The sequence below is a fragment of the Fusarium verticillioides genome, chromosome 8 (assembly GCF_000149555.1).
Source record: "Fusarium verticillioides 7600 chromosome 8, whole genome shotgun sequence".
Classification (NCBI taxonomy): domain Eukaryota; kingdom Fungi; phylum Ascomycota; class Sordariomycetes; order Hypocreales; family Nectriaceae; genus Fusarium; species Fusarium verticillioides.
In genome coordinates, this window is record NC_031682.1 from 877462 (window position 1) to 894089 (window position 16628).

General features: G+C 50.5%; 7 protein-coding genes across 10 annotated transcripts; 4 read left to right on the top strand and 3 right to left on the bottom strand.

Moving 5' to 3' along the window:
• Positions 1–476: 476 nt before the first annotated feature.
• FVEG_16111 (hypothetical protein) lies at positions 477–1846 on the bottom strand (the record flags this gene model as incomplete). Its single annotated transcript, XM_018905352.1, has 4 exons — positions 477–611; positions 927–951; positions 1252–1422; positions 1827–1846. The coding sequence occupies 4 exons, from the start codon at positions 1844–1846 to the stop codon at positions 477–479; spliced, it is 351 nt and encodes a 116-aa protein (XP_018753513.1).
• Positions 1847–4891: 3045 nt separating this feature from the next.
• On the top strand, positions 4892–4987 carry FVEG_16110 (hypothetical protein; the record flags this gene model as incomplete). Its single annotated transcript, XM_018905351.1, has 1 exon — positions 4892–4987. One exon carries the CDS (start codon positions 4892–4894, stop codon positions 4985–4987), a length of 96 nt encoding a protein of 31 aa, XP_018753512.1.
• A 6-nt stretch (positions 4988–4993) lies between these two features.
• Positions 4994–5924, top strand: FVEG_16109 (hypothetical protein; the record flags this gene model as incomplete). The annotated part of the gene is made up of 1 exon (XM_018905350.1): positions 4994–5924. One exon carries the CDS (start codon positions 4994–4996, stop codon positions 5429–5431), a length of 438 nt encoding a protein of 145 aa, XP_018753511.1. The 3' UTR covers positions 5432–5924.
• A 64-nt stretch (positions 5925–5988) lies between these two features.
• Positions 5989–8218, bottom strand: FVEG_16108 (hypothetical protein). The gene is made up of 3 exons (XM_018905349.1): positions 7530–8218; positions 7404–7464; positions 5989–7354 (listed from the first exon to the last, which is right to left on the bottom strand). Exons 1-3 carry the CDS (start codon positions 7659–7661, stop codon positions 6408–6410), a joined length of 1140 nt encoding a protein of 379 aa, XP_018753510.1. The 5' UTR covers positions 7662–8218; the 3' UTR covers positions 5989–6407.
• A 1301-nt stretch (positions 8219–9519) lies between these two features.
• Positions 9520–12435, top strand: FVEG_07458 (hypothetical protein). Of its 2 annotated transcripts, XM_018896109.1 has the most exons (3): positions 9520–10097; positions 10175–10813; positions 10910–12435. In XM_018896109.1, exons 1-3 carry the CDS (start codon positions 9993–9995, stop codon positions 11708–11710), a joined length of 1545 nt encoding a protein of 514 aa, XP_018753509.1. In that variant the 5' UTR covers positions 9520–9992; the 3' UTR covers positions 11711–12435. The 2 variants fall into 2 exon arrangements, with proteins under 2 accessions (XP_018753509.1, XP_018753508.1); XM_018896108.1 differs by having other exon boundaries at positions 10175–12435.
• Positions 12436–12766: 331 nt separating this feature from the next.
• On the top strand, positions 12767–15714 carry FVEG_07457 (phosphatidylserine decarboxylase). The gene is made up of 5 exons (XM_018896107.1): positions 12767–13081; positions 13138–13497; positions 13557–13635; positions 13686–13857; positions 13905–15714. Exons 1-5 carry the CDS (start codon positions 13026–13028, stop codon positions 14576–14578), a joined length of 1341 nt encoding a protein of 446 aa, XP_018753507.1. The 5' UTR covers positions 12767–13025; the 3' UTR covers positions 14579–15714.
• On the bottom strand, positions 12898–15799 carry FVEG_07456 (glutathione S-transferase). 3 transcript variants are annotated; one of them, XM_018896104.1, is made up of 5 exons: positions 15503–15799; positions 15233–15454; positions 15128–15185; positions 14913–15080; positions 12898–14858 (listed from the first exon to the last, which is right to left on the bottom strand). In XM_018896104.1, exons 1-5 carry the CDS (start codon positions 15644–15646, stop codon positions 14647–14649), a joined length of 804 nt encoding a protein of 267 aa, XP_018753504.1. In that variant the 5' UTR covers positions 15647–15799; the 3' UTR covers positions 12898–14646. The 3 variants fall into 3 exon arrangements, with proteins under 3 accessions (XP_018753504.1, XP_018753505.1, XP_018753506.1); XM_018896105.1 differs by having other exon boundaries at positions 12898–14832; positions 15503–15745; XM_018896106.1 differs by having other exon boundaries at positions 12898–15080; positions 15503–15764.
• Between the last annotated feature and the right edge of the window lie 829 nt (positions 15800–16628).

Consider the following 16628-nt stretch of genomic DNA (forward strand, 5'->3'; position numbering starts at 1 on the left):
GGGCGGTGTTGGTGTATTTGTGAGTCTCGTCGCCAGAGCAAGGTGAGTGGGTGCTCGGATTTGCAGGGTACCGTAGAACCAGGCAGAAACTTGTACTCTATACTTGCAAGTGCAGTACTGGATCAAGCGAATGACCAGAGTTGGCAGGCGAGGGGAGAAAAGGAAAAGGAAGAATTTATTTACGTGAGCAGCCGGCTGCTGAACACGAGAGAAAGTGACGATGTGAATATTTGGTGGTGTTGTTTGGTTGTTCACGTCCACAGTGGAACAGAGGAACAATGCGGGAGAAGGAGACCAGCAGTCGTTGGGGTATTGACTATTGAAGAACAAGAGCCAGATGAGGTCACGGGCAAAAGCGTGGCTAGCGACAGGGGAGAGTGATTCGTTGGTACAAGGGGTCGATAGTGAGAGGACGGCGGACAGAGACTAGAGTCGACGATCAGACGCCAGGTAGTAGGGGGTCCACGACTGGCTTGCTAGGCTTGCTGGAGGGTCGCCCTTTGGCTTTTGGGGGTGCCGGTCAGAGCGATCCACCTGTGTCGTCCGGTGGTGCGTGGTCCTGAGCCGCTGCTAGTGGTCGCTGCTGGTCCAAGGTGGTCCCCTGAGGGGTGCTGTAGAGTGTAAGCGGCCGTGAATGCGTAGGTAGGTACTTGTTGGTCCCTCTTTGAGATGGAGTCGGTCCCGTCCCGTCGTGGTCTGTCTGGTCTGGTCTCGCTGTGGTGGAGTTTGTGAGTCGTGACTTGGTTATGGGACTCGAAGAGTCACTTGGTCTGATGGATTTGACCGAAACACTCTGAATAACTTGGTTTTAAAAAAGAGTCAATCAGACGAGTTGGAGTCTACTAATCAAGACAAATGGTTTGACTCGCGAGGCGTGTATTTGTAACGAGGTGGTTGGGTGTTTTCTAAGCTGTAACTGGAAGTACCTCTGCTGTGCCAAGAACTTCCTGCCTGAGGTTCCTGTTTGAGCGATGGAAGTGAAAAAGGTACGTATCTCTCTTGGTGGAGTGAGCAGAATCAGTTTGCAATGCAAGATTGGAAAACAATTGGGTGAGGGGATTCCGTCCCTTGCTCCAAAAGGCAAAGAATCAGGAACGTGGCGAGTTGATTTTACTTTAATTGTGATTCTAAAGCCCGTAAAGAGACTTGGAAGAGACTTCAGGAGTTTAAACCTCGCCCCCTTAGCCCCCTTTCGAGAACGCGGCGATGGCGATTTATCATGAGCTGACTAGCTGCTCCAAGTGAACTGACACGCCGGAGCGAGATGCTTGGTAAGGGATTTCTCTCTGCAATGCGGCCTCGGGCGAATAGCGTAGCGTAGCAGCGATGGAGAATCCTACTAGAAAAGCCGGCAATGGAAGGACATCGAAGGCCTCTGGTCCAGCCAAGAGCAGAGCAGACGGGAATTGCTGGCAGCCCGCACTGATACCGGGTTAGTGAGAGGTCCGCCGGCCGTTAGTGGTCAATTGTACGGCCTCCTAGGGCCCCTTTGCACTGAAATGGCTCGCTGGCAGACCTGATTCAATGGCAAGTGGGCTTGTGGCGCGGTTTGCAAGAGGTACGCGGTCTTACGAGTCGAGACACGTCGAGGTACATGCGTCTTAGTGGCGAGGTCTACGGAGCTAAGTGTACCGGGTATGGTGAGTCAGGTTATCGCTCAAGTACCACGTCACTGTTTCGTTGCGCGAAATGGCTGAGAAATCGGCGGCGGAGGGCGATGAATCAGTGTGAGCCGAAGAACGAATAACGGATTGAGCATGATTATGATCATCTTTTTCAAGGATGCAGGGTCAGGTTCGGAGTCGGATTTTAGATCAATCAATTACAGGACTTGAGTAATCTCCATGTCCGAAAGAATCAGTTTCAGTTGAATAATCAATCAGTCTTAGTAGAAGGCGATTCCGTAGTGGTGTACGAAAATTCGGTACCTGATTTTTCAGTTGCACAAAGCTTACAATCAAGGTACTTCTTTAATCGAAGTGGCTGGTAGTGGCGAGTAAGACCCTTCAATTGAATCTTTCTCTTGAGATCCAACGTCAACGTGAATCTATTACCTCGGGGCCCGCGGTAGCTGGTGAAAGCTGATGAATTACTTGTGCGAATGTCGTAAGAATGAGCCACAATGTTCATGTATGATGAGGTGAGGCATCCGTTGCTCCGGGTCTCAGTCTCACCAGATCATCTATCCATCGTCAATTCAGGGTCCGAGTGGAGATGTCACAACAAAGTTGGCTCGTTCATTGATCAATCCGAAGACTCCGTAAACTTTCTTTGTCTGTAAGTATCAGCCCAGGAACATCCTGACAATGCAATCGGCCCAGCAAAAGCAACATCGGTTCCCATGATACGCCTCAGGTGTTCGTAAACCCCCGTGATGAAACGGGTCCTCTAACTGCAGACGACGGACGGTCATTACGGAGCCCGATCGGTAGCTGAAAGATGCCCAGCGGGAGGGGAACGGAAACGGGAGGGAGCGGGACGAATCCAGAGGCGGTGAGGCTGATGACTGGCGTGTCGTCTCTAATTTAGCAACCAGAAGCTGTATCTAAGCCAGCTGAATAACTTACACGAGGCGGTGCTGAGCGAGAACGATAGTTTCTATTCCAGCACTTGAAGCGAGGCTGATTGATATCTAGCGATTGAAAACTGACTCCATGAGGCTAAGCAGAGTAGAGTAGAATGAACCGATGCTAGGGCAAACTCGACCCCAAAGTGAAGCTACTGTGTGTATTGGAGCCTCTCTCAGATTGGATGACCAAAGTGCAAACATACATAGCCCAAACAACGACATATCACTTTTCAACAGTCGATAAGTCCTCTCACCCCATCTCATTGGATCACCAACCTCTATGGGCTGACTGGCTTGCTCCTCGTTGGGCTGAACACCACTGAGGCCATCTGGGCATGAATTGCAAGACAGCATCATGCCTGCACCGAGGACGATGGCATGAAGTGCAAATGATTCCTCCCACCACGAGAACAAAAAAAAACCTTGGAGATCGTCGATCAATTACTCGGTGTGTAGAGCTCCAGGGATCGACATCTTGAGCTCTCAACAGCTCTGGAGCTAAGAACAAGCCAAGCTCCCTAGCCGTGCCCTGGTGATATTCGGAGAATACATGCGGCGGTCAATTGCTTCAAGAAACTTGCATGTAATCACTATAGCGACAGCATCCCATGAGCTTTCTAGCTTGATGCTCAGCTCGCTTGATCAAACGATGCAGCTGGGAGCTCCAGCAAGGTACGGAGACCATCTCCACGATGGGGTTGTAACTCTGGTAGCGCGCGATTCTATTCATCAATCTAGTGTAATAGGCGACCTGCTGCAGCAGATATCCCTGAATAGCGACCCCTTGTGGTGCTGGATAGTGATAGTGGGCGCAGGCCATGGCATCACGAGGCCTGCATTTCCAAGCAGCCCAAGTTGCACGACGTTCCTAGAGCCTCGCTTCACCCCCTGCAGCCCGCTCTCTGTGGATACAGAATCTCGTTGCTATGGCTTTTTGATCAACGTCCTGGAGACTTTTATGACAATAAACAATGATGAATTAGAGAATGAGATATTCAGTGAAGGATTAAGAAACACTGAGAGATGCCTCCACAGTTACTGAGATGCCCCCACGATGAGCAAACCTCGGGTGAAACACATGTGGAGTGATAACTTCATGAGCAGTATCATGATGCGGATGCTACACCAGCCAGACACACGAGCATTCCTGCAGAAGGCTTCTCTATGGTCTCCTCATCCGATAGGAGATGGACCTGCAGAGAGGTAGTGGGCACAAGCTGACAAAGACCAATTAACCAGAGAGGAAATGTCCAAAGATGGTGGTGAGGGGCATTCAGTTTCTCTGCATGGCACCATCCAAGAGAAGACTTGAGTCCTACGGTGCTGCAGAATCCATCACATCCCGCCTATTTTTTCCCACTCATAAGCGCCTGTGTGACGAGCTGTGATGAGTGAACGAACCACAAATCACCTTGTTTCCACTACAAAAGTTAGTGATGTTCTTTCCATTCCCGATGAACGATCAAATAGTCAGATGCTCCCCCAGATCAGAGACTCGTGGTCATCAGCGTCATGGCCCAGAAGCAAAGCCAGCCGTTGGGCTTGGGCTGAACAAGGACAGAATAGAAAGCCTGCTGTCTAGTACGTGATTGGACAGGTCTCCCCCATCTCGGGAGAGGGCGGGGCCGCCAACGGGCTCTGCATCTGATCACATCTCTGTGATATGCCGGCCAATCAAGATAAGCATCTCTGTCTCTGAATGAGGGTTTTTTCCCAAATGGACTGTTCAGCTCTAGGCTAAGTCACACATTCCTCCATATGCCAGTGAGATCAGGGTCAGCTCAGTACGCGTAAGACTCTCCAGGTCTCCGTATCTGGCCAGGTTACAGCCGGGCATCTGAACAAACAGAAGACCAACCTGGGGAAAGACAAAAGCCAGCCAACGGCCACCGCCAGAACGAGCGAAAGGCAGGGAAGATCATCGACAGTTTTGTCCAGGGGGTTGCTTCCCAACTGAGTAAAGAGCGTGGAGGGTGCACCTCTCTGATAGGTATAGCAGACGGCAACGGTTGATAGAGGACCCTCCTCACGAGAGCTATCTAGCCTTCTCGAGGCAAGGCCGGTGCTTGAATCTGATCGCAGCATGTGGCTTTTGGGGATCACAGGCCTGGGCTTCTAGGCTCATCCTTGAGAGGAAGCACCAAAGTACATCTTTGCTGTTGCTTACTGCGTAGAGTTACAAGCTGAGTGAGGGATGAAACGTGAGTGGCAGCAAGGTTCTAGAAGAGTTCTGCCTCTGAAGCTTCAGACAATACAAACATTGAATTCCTGTTCCACGACAGTCATCGCGAGACACGCCGTCGTTCTCGTCTCCCAAGCGCAATGACATACAAGACGTACCACGATCATACGGTTGACGTTAGGGCCAGAAAGTCCAAGTGTGTGGCCCGGCACGAGTTCCTTGACGTTGCTCGGTAGCTTGCGATGGAGGGCAAGGCACCACGTGGGTGTGCTCTTTACCAGACGTCAAAATTCTTGGGTCCGGCTTTTTCTGTTGTGTCAAGATCAGGTTTCCAAGTTTTGAAGAGACAAAGCTGGATCATTGACGATATCCACCATGTGAGCCCAAGGGATGTTCTATACCTACCTATTTGCGCCTATTGTAAACTTGATCCATCTGGCACCAACTCTACAGCTCGATCGATACCGATACCCTTTGGCGATCCCGCGATTGGCGATGTCATGACCCCTCGCACGCGTCTAGTTATTAATGACCTCCCAAATTCCAGGGAACATCCCGCCTGCACCCGCGTCGGTCAAATGCCTCAAGGGCCCGTACCTGGAAAGATCATCGTCTGCCATGTTTTGAATTCTTTTGCTTCTTCCCGAGCGGTAAACGCGGGGTTGAACTACCGTACCTGATCTAGCTCGTGTGAATTCATCAGGCTTCAGGCTCAAAAGAGACAAGAATGCTTTGGCTTCGCCGCTCCCAAGATAGAAAAAACACGGGGCTCCTAAGCCACGCTATTGGGCTGAGGGTATCACGACAAAGACTGGCGGTGAGCAGGAATGAGAATGTGAGGATATGGCGCCCCTCTTGGCGGAGCCCTGTTGGCTCCCCGCAGCATCAGGCTCAATTGGTTTGTTTGTTTGGATTGGATCCCTCTTTTGATTCTGTAACTCGGACGACCATGAATGAGCAAGGAGAGGTTTTGGTCGATGTCAATGCTATAGGCACGTGGAGGATTATCATCGGATTGGTCCTGTTTCACGTCGCAAGGGATGAGATTTCTTTGTCTCCTTGGCGTCTCAATGGGAGGGGAATGGCTTCACCGTAAGATCGAGTAGATGTCAGCTATAGCATTGGTGGGAAAGGGATGTGACTGGCTCATGCAGCTGATCATCCCCTGATGTTCGGGACTTCTCCCTCTTGGAGTCTGAGAGCTGATCGTGAGCTTCATCATCCGTCTAGGGTAGCCATCTAGAGTCGAGTCACTACATGCCAAAGACATGACGCGACATTGTAATACATTGATGAGAATAAGGTTTCATTCAATCGAATATTCAATCAGGACTCACTCCTCTGCACCTCGAACAACCATTGGGACCACGTTCATGTACTACGACTGCATTACAGTTCATCCGTTGGATCCGACCACGACTCCAGGCTGCCCAATGTTGGTTCGCGACGAATACCACCACATCGATCAATTGCATCCCGATCCAGCATAATGCAGATGGTGCGTCACAGCGTAGCAAACATATCAGTAGCCCACAACCGTCTGTAAACTTATCAAGAAAGCTCTCGCTTCGTCTTTCTTTGAGGCCATCTCTCTTTTCCCAACGTGGTTCGTTGGGTACCAACACGAGCCTGAGTCTAGGGTAAGCCAAGAGCGAATCACGGGGCTTCGATATGGCCCTCGTCCTCCCAGATGGGGAGATCTAGGTCTACTACGATGGGTTTGTTGAACTGCTTCCCTCCTATGTGGGGATATCGACTCTTCATGATCGCTGCGTTCACCACACACGTCTCCCGACGACCCATCCTCCCAGCGAGAGCTGCCTGGTCGCTCCGTGGTGAGGCGGGATCCCCTCCCAATCCAATAGTGCCATGAGAGGCGTGTATATCAGCTGGGCCAGATCCGAAGGTGTATGGAGAGCTCTCTGCTGAGTCAACGGAACGGGGGACGTCCGTCACGCCAGGCTCTCCTATGCTTGATCCATAGCGACCTGGGTGGGAGCCATCGTTAGCAAGAGACGGGGCCTTCTTCCCAGTCAGATCTATGAGACAAGTTTTGTTATTGCCTTCGCCAGGGTCTTGCCAGCGTACGACACTCTCTTCTTGATAGGCGACATTTCGACAACTGAGATCCCACTTCACTCTCTCAGCACCTCTTCCGTCATGAATGTGGCCACAGACAGCAAGCTGTGGTCTCACTCGCCAAAGCGTCTGTCGAAGAGCTTCACAGCCAGTAGCGCGACGCTCATGCGTCTCATCGCAATGCGTCCTTGCAGGCGTGTGCGTCACCACAATATCTGCGTCAAGTGGTATGGACTGCCAAAGCGACGTCAGATCTGACCAGTTGCTGGGGTTTTGAGGAGCATCATAGTAAAACGCCCATAACCCGAAACGCGGAGAGTAAGGCGATCCAAAGACCTTGAATTGCGTACGCGGCCCAGAAGAAGATTTGAGGCGGATAGTGGTTGATTCGTGAGAGAGGTACGTTATCGAAGGCGAAGACGTAAACAATCGTAAACACTCGTCGTGAGACTGCGGATTCTTGTTGTGAAAGTAGAGACCATGCTCAGCGTAGAACTTTGGGTCTAGAGTGAGGTCATGATTTCCTGATAGTCGCAGTCAGAGGCTGTTACACTGTCCCATGAGGAGGCATACCAGCGATGACGATTTTGGCCTCAAAGTCCTGCTTCTCCAACCAAGCAACTGTCTTGGCAAGCTGAAAAGAGATCAGCCTCGGTGCTTCGTAGGACCACCAGGAGCATATGGGCCAGAACTACAGACCTCTGCGCAACTCCCTTGGTTGGTCAAATCTCCAGCGTGAATGAGAACATCACCCTTCGGGAGCTTGACCTGGCAATTGTGGGTATCTGAGATACACACAATTCTAGTCCTTCTCCTCATGACAGCTGTCATGGCGTCGACGGAAATGGAAATCGTTTACTCCAACGTTGAACTGAACCCAAGGACTTGGTTGACTTTGTCTAAAGTCAGGAGCCGAAAGTGTAAATGCTAGCGTTTGTGAGTTGTGAGGAATGGGTTTCGATGGAGACTTTCAGCCATGCGATTGCGGAGTTGTCTAAGACAAAATTTTGGTCCCTTTCAGACAATGAAAGACAAGCTCACGTCCAGTGGTTGAGATGCCAACTGCAAGGGAGATTAGTGTAGCTCCGAGACGGGAGCGCCCGTCCAAAGCACGTTTTGAAGTTTCTTTGTCGTCCCTGAGTTTGAATTGAGGTTCAGCGTCTCGCTTGTGCCCGGGAATGCGAGGATGATGTGCAGGCTGCAGCGCAGATGGTGGATCAATTGATGGAGGCTCTCTCAGGCAATACCAAATCAAGGCTGGAGAGATATTATCGCAGCGGATAACTGTCAACGTCAAAGCACAGACAACGCCGCAGGAATCAACAAGGGATGATGGTTCGGCGTATAGGCCAGCAAGGAAAAAGAATGCTACGTAATTTTAATAGTGGCAGAGGCTGCGATAAATGAACCGAGATGTTGGAGAAACAAGTGCCGTTGACTTCTGTGGGACCGTCTCAAGAGCAGCGTACAGTGCACAGACAGTGTCCTGCTAATGAGCGCTAGAAGCACTAAAAGGACCCTAAATGGCAACCTCTTCACCTTGTGGCGGCCAACTTCTTCCCGTCTCGTCTAGGTAGGTAGGCATTGCTTGTCATTTTCTTGCTTTTATTCTTTGTTCTCTCGCAATGACTTCATCTTTTGGGGTTGGACGGAGATTGTGACGTTTGACAGTTATTGTTTTTTTTTTTTTTGCTTCTTCCCCCCTTGTACTTAATGGGAAACTCAGAGCTTTCACAAGGCATTGATTCGTAGGTGCTAATACATCCCCTGTCGATGAATCGACAGGGCCAACTGACAACGTTCCATTCCCAGCGCAACGGGCCAGGCTTTTGGAGGGAAGCTAATCTCGGTATCAACTCATTGAGTTAGGGGAGGCCGATTTCTCCCCATATCAGATGAATTATAATAACATGAGGGCACGATGATTTGCTGTGAGCGTATGTACTGTATGTATCCGTGCCTATTCCCAACGCTGAGTTTCGTTTCTACTGGTAGTGCATGATGCGTGACCAAGCAATTCCTTGCTTCACAAGTGAGGAAAAAGCAACAAAGGACCCGGCCTCATCAAATGAGCCCCTGTCAGTGGCTTCTTGAACCCTGGCGCGGCTTATTCTCATCAGGGGAACGTTGATTTATTCCCCTTCCACTCGCGAGCTTCTCCCTTTTACCCATTGAGCAATCAGAATGAAACAACCGGCGGCGGCAACTAAGGGGACCGGGCTTACCGCAGACTGTATGTATGATGGCCTGGGGGTCTTCTATAATTGAATGAATGCTTTTATCTGAGCTTTTCTTTTGTCAATGCTATGGATATCAGTGGATGGTCTGTGTTGATTGCACATGAGGCGTGGCGTAATCATGTCTCCTCGCTCGTATTGGAGGATGGTTCTAGACTTGTGTGCGCCTCTCCAAGTTACTCACAAGAAACGAAAAACAAGCTCTAACCTGCCTCGTAACAAATGTCTCTCCATCATTCAAACTCATATCCCATCTGAAGTCACATGAGCTTTCCTTCTCCCTATCCTTGTCAAATCACAACTGTATTTCCGTCAAAGCCCACTAAGAGCTCGCTGTTTCCGTACAGGGGGCTTACAGGGGATGGAGCCCGGCAGAGGGGCCGTGCAGGCGCAGGCGCAGGCTAGGCAGGCTTCATTCAGGTGCTGCTCGCCAACACAGTGTCAATATTAACCTGCCAGCCTAACCAACCAGCCCCCCTCATGGAAATCTCCCATGGATCGATCGTCTGTCTTTGTCTTCTTGTTCTACCCTCTCTTCTCTGCACAGCTCTCTCGGAGCCCGACGCGCCTTCATCGTCCCAGCCATGATATCTCTGTGACGACGATTTCTTGATTGTTGGCTGACCCCAAGCCTATTCCGTTATTCCATCCACCAAAAGTTATCTTATCGACTTCTCTTCGCTGTCTAACCGCCCCTTTATCACCGGATCCTTCGTTACTTATCCCGACCCGCATACGCACCGCCGCTTGCGTCTATGAACAATACCTTTCCTTTAATCGATAGTTGCTACTCCGAATTTCGGTAGCATTGACAACGACATCATTCCACTTTCGATCATCAACATCTTAGAACAAACGCCGTTCGTTTGCTGCCCTCTTCGCATCCTCAAATCTCTTATTTCTAGAGGTCGCGGGCGCCATCAATATGGCCACAATGGCACCCGCACCGACCTCAACCGAGAACATTACTCCGCCGCGCAGCAGTCATGGTCATTCAGACTCGTGGGGATACAACATGCCCCATAAGGAGGTACGAGGTGCTGGAGTTGCCACATGATGGCCGCTACCCCAACTTTTCTCGGGGCGAGATTGCTGATGATTTGCCAGGATTTTGATACCGACATGAACGCTGGCACGAACCATGACTACCCTCAAAAGAACCATTCTACTACCCAAAATGGCAATTCGAATTCTTACCACTCGGGCATGGACCGAGTTGGCCGAAAAGTGAACTCTCACGATAACCTTTCGAGTGCCAAACTCCACAACTCTGTTGACGGAGCCGGAGCGCGCTACATTAGTGAATCCAAAACTAGCCCGGCTTTGAACGGTAACTCTTGGGGGCAAACCTTTGGCCCCCAGACCGAAGACGAATACAGCCGCAATGCGGTACCTATCGACCGAGAAGTAGTAGTCGTTGACGAAGGTTCCAAGTGGATTCACCGCGATAAGCTGGCAAGGATAGAAAGTGAAGAGCTTCAGGCTGCTGGCATATTTGTTCCCAGAACCCGCAACCACAGCAAGCAACGACGAGACCGAAGCCGCAGCGCTATGCGCCGTGGTACTGACGCGTCAGAAAATGGCCCTAGATCCCGAAAGAATTCGACAGCCGTCGAAGGACGAAACCCCGAGATCGCAGGCGAATCGTGGGATTTACGTACCCCAGAAGAGATTGCGGAGGAGGAAAGCAATGCCTATTTCACTTCAAACAGCCACAAAGGAGGCTCTCGCATTCCTGTTGCCAAGGTTAGTCCAGCGCCCATATCTGTTGATCGTTTCGACCGAGCATCGAGGAAAACGAGCGAGAGCCCCGACGATGAACGGAATTTGACAAATGAAAAGACTCGACCTGGAAGCGCGCACATGATGAAGGGATTCGACGCCATGTCGGTCAATAGCAATCACAACAATAGTTTACCCGCGCCGAAACGAACCGCCACCGACACATCGCCCAAGAAGGCCACGACTGGCCCAAGAAAGACGTCTGGCCCCTCGAAGCCAGGCACGGCAGCGACGGGGCGACCAAAGACGAGGTCTGGCTCTATTGGAAACAGTATCTCAACCCGACCTTCGACCCGATCTGGGGAATTGTCTCCAGGAAACAAGGCGCCTGAAGGCGATCCTCCGTGGATGATCAACTCGTACAAGCCCGATCCTCGACTTCCACCTGATCAACAACTCCTCCCAACTGTCGCCCGACGCCTACAACAGGAGAAGTGGGAGAAGGAAGGAAAGTTTGGAGATGTCTATGACAAGGATTTCCGGCCGCTGAACGACAATGAATTCGGCAAACCGGATCAAGCCGACCAGGCAGAGAAGTCCGAGGAGACCGACGAGAAGCAACGAGAAGCATCACCACCCGAAGGCGAGTGGCCGCTTAAGCTGGAGCCTACAAAGAGCCCAACTCAACGCGCTGGTGGATATTCTACTATGCCCAAGATCTCGGACAAGCCCCAGAACAGTCCACTTCCAAGCCCAAGAACACCTCTGTCGTCCAATGCACCCAACGCACCTCAAGCGCCTGCGCAAGAACAATCGAAGCCGGAACCATCTACTGAACGACCAGCACAGCAACACCCGCAACAGCCACAACCTGCCGAAGACGACAGCAAGGGAGGCTGCGGATGCTGTGTGGTGATGTAAAGACTTGGTCTTCATCCAGCCTGCCCATGGTCGACGGAACCACGATATCGAGGATACCCATTCCCTTCCCTACGTGTCTGACAGCACTTACGACGTAACGAATTTCTTTTACATTCTGCTTGCATTCAGCCATTGTGTTAAATCGTATCATACCAACTCAGCCTGCTATCTCTTTAGCGACGCAACTGCCATTCCCTTTGTCACAACTTTAGCGATCCGTTCCACCCTATCCGGACCAAAAGATAGCGACCTCGTCACCGAGACAAACACTTCACTCGCGGAAGGGTCAAGCATTCACCGACCTGACAGGCTCAAGCGGTAGGCTGTCTGAGATCTGGTGATGTGAGAGATACACGTCTTTCCCGGAGCCCTTCATTATCTGTATTTAATTATCGGCGTTTGAGCCTCTTGTTTTGCGTTTTGATAGTTGAGTGGTTTTGCCGTTAAAATGGTACTTCTTGTTATATTCTTGCCAAAGGAGGAGGGGACATGAACTGCAGTGGGATGATAGAATTGATGGGCCTCGTGGTGGGAATCGCTCTGAGGTAGTGAGCGATAGTCTGGGCGATGCTGGCGTGAGCTTGTTCTAGCGACTGGAGCCTGCTCAGTTATCTTGTTATTGGAGATTTTGGAGAGCGAAGTTGAGTGAATCAATAACAAGACGTTAAATTATTCGATGCCGTGCCGTGTCTGTGGATGACCTCAGTCTCTTGTGTCTGAGCCTTGAAGAGGTATGTGCCAAGAGACCTTGAACGAGTATTCATCATGATATTGCAAAGGTTTGTGTGTCTGGCATGAAGATTGAGCATCTCCAGCTGAATATCAGGCATTCTATATCGTAACGAGTTTGTTCTAACGAGTTACCACCCCAATGTCACCAAGTTACCCCTCAGCTCTGATGTTTCTGTCGGAAAACCCGGTCTCAAAAACGCCAACAACGTCATCATTACCCTTTGGCAGTACGCGTTGCAATCGGGAGATCGGCACATCAAATTTCGCCTGAATTCATGCGGTTCTCATTATTAAAAACGAAGAATTATCAGGGAATTGCGTACGGATAGCGGCATTCCAGAAACGGGTAGTTCGGATCTGATACGATGCGGTAACGCCCGCGTGTGGAGTTTGGCTTGTTAGTTTGCATCATCGAGATGCTGACGTAGAGCGAGAGGGAGAGTAAGTTAGATCTGGGCTTGAGAAACTTGGTAGATTATGGGGAATTTATATATAGATCGGGAGATCTCTTGAAACCTCTCTTGGCATTTAGAATTCATTTGCATGCTTGCAATTGCTTCAGTATAAGATATCATCAGTGACAATGGTTCATCAGCACGGAGATCATCATAAAATCCCCGCCAAGCACCGGATTCACAAGTAGGACCTACACTCTCAACCACAACCACAAGCTCAGCATGAACTAACACTTGCAGACCCGGAGCATGGCTTCCCGCCGACCATCGCGTGCACAGAGAGTACATGCGCCGCGTCACAAAACACGCTGATGAGAACCCCAAAGAGCTCACCCCCGTTCTCCAAGAGTTCAAGGACTTTATCGAGAAGACGCCCCGCGTGTACATGTACTTCATCCAGATGTTTGAGGAGATCCCCCAGAAGCATCCCTACGAGAATGACCCCACTGGGACACCTCAGTTAAGAGACTATGAGCATATGCTGCAGGTGCTCAATCACATCTTTAGCACGGCGCCAGAGTGGACGGATGCGGCGGAGAGCGTGGGCATGGTAGGCGTGCCGCTTTGTGCCATCTTTGACTATCCTATGGGAACGCCCAGGTGAGCCTTTTGAGATATGAGATTGATGAGTGATGCGTGATTGCTGATGAGTGAGATAGTGGTTATGCGGCGTTTCTCGACCCTGATGTGAATCGGATGCTGAAGAAAGTTCTCAACCACTGGGGCAAGTTTCTTATGGTATGTTGCTCTATATGAGCTATCATGAGAGTAATACTGACGATAGATAGACGCCTGAATCTGCCAAGGTCCTGGGAGATCACAAGCAAGGTTGGTTTGGCCCAGTAGGCCTGAATGACCTCGTCGAGGTCGCCAACAAGCCCAATAAGACGAACTTTAAGTTTGAGGAGGTTTTTGAGTGTGATCCCTCAGCCAAATACTACGGCTTCAAGTCCTGGGATGGTAAGTCAACCGCTTCGCCACTATGAACCATAGCTCACAATTGGTAGACTTCTTCACTCGCAAGGTTCGCGACAGCGCTCGTCCCGTTGCTTCACCAGATGACGACCTCGTCATCGCCAACTGCTGCGAATCACGCGTCTATAACATCGAACGCGACGTGAAACTCCGCGACCGTTTCTTTGCCAAGGGCCAGCCTTACTCTATCCTCGATATGCTGGCTCATGATCCTCTCGCTGAGAAGTTCGCCGGCGGAACCATCTATCAAGCCTTCCTGTCCGCTCTCTCCTATCACCGCTGGCACACTCCCGTATCGGGTAAGGTAGTACGTGCCTTTGTCCAAGACGGTACGTATTTCAGCGAGCCTCTATTCGAAGGTGTAGGCGAGCCTGGATCGACGGAGATCTCGTCAGCGGGATTATCGCAGAGTCAGGGATATCTGAGCGCATTGGCGACGAGGGCTATCATTCTGATTGAGGCTGATGAGCCGGCAATTGGACTCATTGCGTTCGTTGGTATTGGCATGGATGAGGTTAGTACATGTGAGATCACTGTAAAGGAGGGACAGCACGTCAAGAAGGGACAGGAGACGGGCATGTTCCATTTTGGAGGCTCGACGCATTGTGTTATCTTCCGCAAGGGCGTCAAGGTTGAGGGATTCCCCGAGGTTGGCAGGGAGGAGAACGTGCCAGTTCGAAGCCAGCTGGCTGTTGTGAAGAAGTAAGACAGCTACAAGTAATTCGAGACATGGTCAAAACAGAATGTATTACGCTTCATTTATGCTGTCATTATTTATTTCTTCGCATCGTCCTTCATACCAGCCTGGACCCAAGCCTTGGACGCACTAGCCTTGGCCTCAAGTTCCTCCTCACTCAGCTTGGCCAGCTCGAACGCGGTGTGGCGCGTAGGAACATGACGGCCGGCTTCGAAACCAGGACGCTCGAGGAGCTTGTAGAGCCACTTCTCGAGGTTGGGGAACTCGGAGAGATCAACACCAGCCCATTCTATTGGGCGTCAGGAAACGGTGGTGGTGACGCATGAGGAGAGGGAAGACTTACTTGCGCTGGAGACCCAGCCCCAGATGGAAATATCGGCAATGGTCACCTTGTCGCCGACGATGTAGCCGGATTCTGTCTGGGCGAGGTGAGTGTCGAGAGTGCGGTAGAGACGGCGTGTCTCGTTAGTGTAGCGGTTGATGCCGTACTCGATTTTCTCGGGAGCGTAGCCTGTGCGTGTCAGTATAGCATCACCAAATATATGAAACAGAACATACGCTTGAAGTGGTTGGCTTGACCCTGCATGGGTCCGAGGCCACCCATCTGCCACATGAGCTGCAAGCTGTTAGCTATGATCTGACGGTTTGAATGAGAATACTCACCCAGCTGGTCATCTCCCAATGCTCAGCAGACCCGTGAGGGAACGAAAGCTTGTGATCTTTATCGTAGCGATCAACGAGGTACTGCAGCATAGCACCACTCTCAAAAACGCGGATCTGCTTGCCGTCGAGAGTATCAGTGAGAGCAGGGATGCGACCGTTGGGGTTGATCTTGAGGAACCACTCCTCCTTCTGCTCATTCTCGGTCATCTTGATAGGATACACCTGAGCTCGTCAGTGTTGTACTCATGAGTGTAAAGATTGGGGGTCTACCTTGTACTCGAGGTTGAGTTCCTCGAGCAGGATCGAGGGTTTGATACCATTGGGCGTGTTGGTGGTGTAGAGGGTGATGTCGGTCTTGGTCTTTTGAGCCATTGTGAAGAGTTGTTTTCCCAATTGGGTGATGCGCGATGTCATTAATTTGAGGGTGTAGATATGAGAATGAGGTTGATTGAGGGGAATGGCACTTTATATGATGATATGAGGTTACAAATACTACATCTGTAGAGCTACGGCATAGTGAGGGGTTCACTTTTTCTGGGGATTGGATGGATTATTCATTGTACAGCTGAATTTGGCTTGGTAATCCGAAGTTGGTGGAGGTTGAACCCACATTGGACCAAGGCACATTGCGCAATTGTTACAACAGTCTTTGTAATCAGCCCGTCTCCGAATACTCCATGGAGAAATACTCCAGTTGTTGCTGCATCGTTTGTTTTGTATATAATCTTAAGGACTCTCTCTCTCTCTTTTACTCTGATGATATGAGACTGTCTCTTCTGGCACATCGTTGTCAGCGTCGGCACTTTGAGTGAACTACCTGCCAGGCCAGGGTCATTGATGTCATTGCTCTAAGCTCCAGTCTGTTCGTGGGTCTCTCCTTTGGTTGGCTGAGGTCGACTTTTCAGAGAGTTCTGTTCCTGAGCTGCTCACCAGATTAATTTCTCGATGTTAAGCTTTATTCCCACTAGCACTCAAACCATGCCCGTTTGCAGCAGAATTTTAGAGCCATCATACCTATTCTGAAGTCTCCAGTGTAGCCGTCGAACGTTCCCCATGACGGATACGTATCTTTGCAACGGAACTGGTGCCGGATCGGCCCCACTCTCGGCTCCGGACACCAAACGACCATCGAAATTTGGTGTAAGCAACACCGAAGGAACTCAAACACGGAAAAGTATGGGAACAGACCTCTATAATAGAATTATTCATTAAGGTACTGGAATCAAAGTATCAGTGTTTCTTGAGCTGCCAACGGTGCTCAATCTACCATCAAATTCGACTTCACAGCAGAATTTATATTCTGCTAACCCCAAGACTAGCTCTTATAATCGCAGAAAACTCGAGTATTGTAAAGCTTACCCCTTTTATTTAACGGCCCGTGGTTCGTATGGTAAGC

Bases quoted from the DNA above. Each gene is read 5' to 3' on its own strand.
- FVEG_16108 (XM_018905349.1), bottom strand. From the start codon at position 7,661: ATGACAGCTGTCATGAGGAGAAGGACTAGAATTGTGTGTATCTCAGAT. The intron at 7,465-7,529 runs GTCTGTAGTTCT...ATCTCTTTTCAG, and splicing joins ACCAAGGGAGTTGCGCAGAG to CTTGCCAAGACAGTTGCTTG. The intron at 7,355-7,403 runs GTATGCCTCCTC...TGCGACTATCAG, and splicing joins GGCCAAAATCGTCATCGCTG to GAAATCATGACCTCACTCTA.
- FVEG_07458 (XM_018896108.1), top strand. From the start codon at position 9,993: ATGGCCACAATGGCACCCGCACCGACCTCAACCGAGAACATTACTCCG. The intron at 10,098-10,174 runs GTACGAGGTGCT...ATGATTTGCCAG, and splicing joins ACAACATGCCCCATAAGGAG to GATTTTGATACCGACATGAA.
- FVEG_07457 (XM_018896107.1), top strand. From the start codon at position 13,026: ATGGTTCATCAGCACGGAGATCATCATAAAATCCCCGCCAAGCACCGG. The intron at 13,082-13,137 runs GTAGGACCTACA...TAACACTTGCAG, and splicing joins GCCAAGCACCGGATTCACAA to ACCCGGAGCATGGCTTCCCG. The intron at 13,636-13,685 runs GTATGTTGCTCT...GACGATAGATAG, and splicing joins ACTGGGGCAAGTTTCTTATG to ACGCCTGAATCTGCCAAGGT.
- FVEG_07456 (XM_018896104.1), bottom strand. From the start codon at position 15,646: ATGACATCGCGCATCACCCAATTGGGAAAACAACTCTTCACAATGGCT. The intron at 15,081-15,127 runs GTATGTTCTGTT...TGACACGCACAG, and splicing joins TCAAGCCAACCACTTCAAGC to GCTACGCTCCCGAGAAAATC. The intron at 14,859-14,912 runs GTAAGTCTTCCC...GACGCCCAATAG, and splicing joins GGGCTGGGTCTCCAGCGCAA to AATGGGCTGGTGTTGATCTC.